The sequence below is a fragment of the Salmo salar genome, chromosome ssa05 (assembly GCF_905237065.1).
Source record: "Salmo salar chromosome ssa05, Ssal_v3.1, whole genome shotgun sequence".
Classification (NCBI taxonomy): Eukaryota; Metazoa; Chordata; class Actinopteri; order Salmoniformes; family Salmonidae; genus Salmo; species Salmo salar.
The window spans coordinates 71,477,204-71,483,203 of NC_059446.1; the positions used below are offsets into that span (position 1 = coordinate 71,477,204).

Genomic DNA, 6,000 nt, shown 5'->3' on the forward strand with positions numbered 1-6,000 from the left:
GCTACCACTAGAGTGAAAGCACCGCCAGCATTCAAAAGTGACCAAAACATCAGCCAGGAAGCATAGGGACTGAGAAGTGGTCTGTAGTCCCCACCTGCAGAACCACTCCTTTATTGGGGATGTCTTGCTAATTGCCTATAATTTCCACCTGTTGTCTATTCCATTTGCACAACAGCATGTGAAATCTATTGTCAATCAGTGTTGTTTCCTAAGTGGACAGTTTGATTTCACAGAAGTGTGATTGACTTGGAGTTACATTGTGTTGTTTAAGTGTTCCCTTTATTTTTTTGAGCAGTGTATATTCAGTCAATGAAAAAACAAGTGCCATTTAAGATGAATTCATTGAAACTGTAATGTCATCAGGTTGTATTATATTGGTGAACACAATCTTGAAAAAGGTCGTAACCTCAGCAATGTGGCGCTTGCTTGTAGAAGCCTATGGCTGTGCAATGGCATAGCCTTGTTTTGTTCATTTAGCAGACAAGACGCTCATATCACAGTCAAGACACCTATTTTATATAAGAAAACGGATGTAATATAGCGTAACAGAATAGTGCCATGAAACTGGGCTACATTAGTCAGGGTTACAAACCAAAATCTGTCTTCTTTTTGATATACAGACATTGGATTTAGTGTATTATGTCTGTTCCTTGGATTTTTTAGAATTGATTAACAATACTACATTGAACACTACATGGGGATGAGTTACGTCCAGGACATCTGTTTGGTGAGGAGGCCTAGACTTTATACAATTTTTAGTTTTCATTCATTTTTACAATATAGCCAATTTTGACTTTGTGGCTGTGGTAACCAGTGACAACCGCAAAGTACCCTAAGCAGAAAATGACTAAATTATTCCCAAACTGCAGGGTCAGTGCCAATATGATAGGCCTACAGTATACAGTGTATTGGGAGATAGGGTCAGTGCCAATATGATAGGCCTACAGTATACAGTGTATTGGGAGATAGGGTCAGTGCCAATATGATAGGCCTACAGTATACAGTGTATTGGGAGATAAGGTCAGTGCCAATATGATAGGCCTACAGTATACAGTGTATTGGGAGATAGGGTCAGTGCCAATATGATAGGCCTACAGTATACAGTGTATTGGGAGATAGGGTCAGTGCCAATATGATAGGCCTACAGTATACAGTGTATTGGGAGATAGGGTCAGTGCCAATACGATAGGCCTACAGTATACAGTGTATTGGGAGATAGGGTCAGTGCCAATACGATAGGCCTACAGTATACAGTGTATTGGGAGATAGGGTCAGTGCCAATATGATAGGCCTACAGTATACAGTGTATTGGGAGATAAGGTCAGTGCCAATATGATAGGCCTACAGTATACAGTGTATTGGGAGATAGGGTCAGTGCCAATATGATAGGCCTACAGTATACAGTGTATTGGGAGATAGGGTCAGTGCCAATATGATAGGCCTACAGTATACAGTGTATTGGGAGATAGGGTCAGTGCCAATATGATAGGCCTACAGTATACAGTGTATTGGGAGATAGGGTCAGTGCCAATACGATAGGCCTACAGTATACAGTGTATTGGGAGATAGGGTCAGTGCCAATATGATAGGCCTACAGTATACAGTGTATTGGGAGATAAGGTCAGTGCCAATATGATAGGCCTACAGTATACAGTGTATTGGGAGATAGGGTCAGTGCCAATATGATAGGCCTACAGTATACAGTGTATTGGGAGATAGGGTCAGTGCCAATATGATAGGCCTACAGTATACAGTGTATTGGGAGATGGGGTCAGTGCCAATATGATAGGCCTACAGTATACAGTGTATTAGGAGATAGGGTCAGTGCCAATATGATAGGCCTACAGTATACAGTGTATTAGGAGATAGGGTCAGTGCCAATATGATAGGCCTACAGTATACAGTGTATTAGGAGATAGGGTCAGTGCCAATATGATAGGCCTACAGTATACAGTGTATTGGGAGATAGGGTCAGTGCCAATATGATAGGCCTACAGTATACAGTGTATTGGGAGATAGGGTCAGTGCCAATATGATAGGCCTACAGTATACAGTGCTTTAGGGGTGAGAGCTGGTGTCATAGTCATAACAGCCAGCTTAGGCAGGTGTGAGAGACATGGTCATGTCAAGCAGATGTGCACAACATAACAATAAACCTGCATCTGGGGCCTAAGCCCGAGCTTTAAGAGTAACTGGGGCCTGGATCACTGCCATAAGACAGCCATGTGCATTAGGATCAGTGTGTAAACAGCACATTGGGCTGGACACGCTTGGTGTCATTGAGTTTCCTTACCGGAGTGCCCTGCTCAGCTTGTCGTAGTTCATCTGGGGTTTGCACTTGCGGGCCCCCCATAACCGGGCCACCTCGTCAGGGTCCTTGATGACAAACTCTCCATAGTCCCCCTGCCAGGCGATGACATCATGGTACTCCTCCTTCCTCAGCAGCTCCAGGATGAAGTGCCACAGCTGGATCTGTCGCGAGCCGGGGCTGGACTCGGGTTTGTAGGCCCAGTCTGGAAAGGCAAACCCTGGGGAGGAGAGGGGGTAGACCAGGGAGAAGGGAGTTAGCCTGGAGGTCCGTGGAGCACAGCCATACTGATGGACTGAGACGATTAGCCTTCATAGAGGACAGCACGTTCAGAAAGGCTATGCTCTCAGTCATGAATACTGACTCCTACAAGAGGAGAGAGGTTGCTGCTAGCCCTGTCAGGTGTTCTCAGGTGCAGAGTGGAACATGTGTTCCAGAAGAGGAAAGAGGATTTGTGAGGCCTATTTGTGTTCAGTCTTTTAGTTCTCTGTCTGTAGCTTAGAGATGTATTTGTGTTCAGTCTTTTAGTTCTCTGTCTGTAGCTTAGAGATGTATTTGTGTTCAGTCTTTTAGTTCTCTGTCTGTAGCTTAGGGATGTATTTGTGTTCAGTCTTTTAGTTCTCTGTCTGTAGCTTAGGGATGTATTTGTGTTCAGTCTTTTAGTTCTCTGTCTGTAGCTTAGAGATGTATTTGTGTTCAGTCTTTTAGTTCTCTGTCTGTAGCTTAGGGATGTATTTGGGATCCATCTGTACATCAGTCTGGTTCTGTTTCTACTGTTATTAACACGTACACAGTGCTGCACATCATCGAGTGTGGCTGCTTGTCACTCACACCTGCCTGACCTGGCCTCTTCTCTGCCCTCCTCCTCTTTCCTCTCCTCCACTCTACTTTGTGTTGTATCTGACTCATGGTAGACTGGGTGTAGAAACCACAACCTTCCTGTCACCGTCACTGCTAGGGCGTCCACCCAACCACAACAGTCCTGCACCGGAAACACTCACTGATCTCCCGCCGTGATATGACTCTGATAGTGAACACTCACTGATCTCCCTGCCGTGATACTACTCTAATAGTGAACACTCACTGATCTCCCTGCCGTGATACTACTCTAATAGTGAACACTCACTGATCTCCCTGCCGTGATACGACTCTAATAGTGAACACTCACTGATCTCCCTGCCGTGATACTACTCTAATAGTGAACACTCACTGATCTCCCTGCCGTGATACTACTCTAATAGTGAACACTCACTGATCTCCCTGCCGTGATACGACTCTAATAGTGAACACTCACTGATCTCCCTGCCGTGATACTACTCTAATAGTGAACACTCACTGATCTCCCTGCCGTGATACTACTCTAATAGTGAACACTCACTGATCTCCCTGCCGTGATACTACTCTAATAGTGAACACTCACTGATCTCCCTGCCGTGATACTACTCTAATAGTGAACAGTCACTGATCTCCCTGCCGTGATACTACTCTAATAGTGAACACTCACTGATCTCCCTGCCGTGATATGACTCTGATAGTGAACACTCACTGATCTCCCTGCCGTGATACTACTCTAATAGTGAACACTCACTGATCTCCCTGCCGTGATACGACTCTAATAGTGAACACTCACTGATCTCCCTGCCGTGATACTACTCTAATAGTGAACACTCACTGATCTCCCTGCCGTGATACGACTCTAATAGTGAACACTCACTGATCTCCCTGCCGTGATACTACTCTGATAGTGAACACTCACTGATCTCCCTGCCGTGATACTACTCTGATAGTGAACACTCACTGATCTCCCTGCCGTGATACTACTCTAATAGTGAACACTCACTGATCTCCCTGCCGTGATACGACTCTAATAGTGAACACTCACTGATCTCCCTGCCGTGATACTACTCTAATAGTGAACACTCACTGATCTCCCTGCCGTGATACTACTCTAATAGTGAACACTCACTGATCTCCCTGCCGTGATACGACTCTAATAGTGAACACTCACTGATCTCCCTGCCGTGATACTACTCTAATAGTGAACACTCACTGATCTCCCTGCCGTGATACTACTCTAATAGTGAACACTCACTGATCTCCCTGCCGTGATACTACTCTAATAGTGAACACTCACTGATCTCCCTGCCGTGATACGACTCTAATAGTGAACACTCACTGATCTCCCTGCCGTGATACTACTCTGATAGTGAACACTCACTGATCTCCCTGCCGTGATACTACTCTGATAGTGAACACTCACTGATCTCCCTGCCGTGATACTACTCTGATAGTGAACACTCACTGATCTCCCTGCCGTGATACTACTCTGATAGTGAACACTCACTGATCTCCCTGCCGTGATACTACTCTGATAGTGAACACTCACTGATCTCCCTGCCGTGATACTACTCTGATAGTGAACACTCACTGATCTCCCTGCCGTGATACTACTCTGATAGTGAACACTCACTGATCTCCCTGCCGTGATACTACTCTGATAGTGAACACTCACTGATCTCCCTGCCGTGATACTACTCTGATAGTGAACACTCACACACACGACCACAACATTGGTGCTCTTTCTATGTCTGTGGAATACTATTCATAATGAAAACCTCTCCACCTATTTTCCCTGATTCTGTCACTCTTTCCTACTGACAGAGGAAACACCAGCTAGTCCTCCTCCCTCCTCCCCAAATGTACAACGGAAACTCAAAGTGTGAAAGGCGGAAACAGACTGTGGGTGTGGGCACATGTTGATGAGTGTTTGTTTGTCTGCCTGCTCGACTGACCTTGATGTAAATGTGTATTCAAGATTGAGAACACGCCAATATGTGAGTGAATGAGTGTATATTCATGAGGCTTGAATGACAAGTTGAATGCACTTGATAGGCTATTTCCTCACATGTGTGTGGTCATGAAGATGTGACAGGTCTGAGCCAGACTGGGCTTCAGCATCACCGGAGTGTTACATAGTTTCAATCAGAGAGAAACACTGATCACCTACTGTTCAATATGACTATCATCCTCTCTACATAACCATTACTCTGCCAGAGAAGAACAGGAGTCCATAGTTCCGTGATAAAAACCAACTTTCTCCTGACTCGCGTGGCAGGATCTATACAACAGATAACATGGTGTCAGGGAATCAGCTGAACTTCAGACCACATTTAAATTATGAGGTCTAGCGACATCATGGGTGTGTATGACATCACTACAGCAGAAAAGTCACTACCAGTACAGATGAGCCCTGAAAAGCATCAAAGTAACCAAATGTAGCTAGATGTTGGAGGACCTTTGTAGACGCAGGACAGGTTGCCAGATAGATAATAATCTGCTCCATACTAGGCAACGCCACCATTTAGACCCTGTTACCTAACGACCTTCACTACCTCAATACACAGCATCTGGCAACCAACATAGAGCCACGCTCAAAAGATATGTGCCAGATGTGCTTTATGTACTTCTATGTGGGCTTAAATAGGTCTGCCTTGGTGAACCAGATTGACTAACTGAATAAGGGCAGTTTGGGGAGTTCTCAATTATTGACAGATTTCTTTTTTATATATATATTTTGTTGCTGAAACTCAGCTTTGATACGATGACATTGACACAGGCAACAGACTACACACACACACACACACACACACACACACACACACACACACACACACACACACACCACCGCATTT

At 44.9% G+C, this 6,000-nt stretch overlaps 1 protein-coding gene across 3 annotated transcripts in view; it reads right to left on the reverse strand.

The window, feature by feature from the left end:
• The window catches only part of LOC106576393 (Ets2 repressor factor like 3), a 74,270-nt gene that overhangs the window by 22,553 nt on the left and 45,717 nt on the right, over positions 1-6,000 (reverse strand). For 2 of the 3 annotated variants that reach the window (XM_045718728.1, XM_045718726.1), the window contains exon 2: positions 2,294-2,528. In XM_045718728.1, the coding sequence (XP_045574684.1) occupies positions 2,294-2,325 (32 nt within the window). In that variant the 5' untranslated portion in view covers positions 2,326-2,528. The remainder of the gene's footprint in view (positions 1-2,293; positions 2,529-6,000) is intronic. The other variant, XM_045718727.1, reaches the window with a different exon arrangement.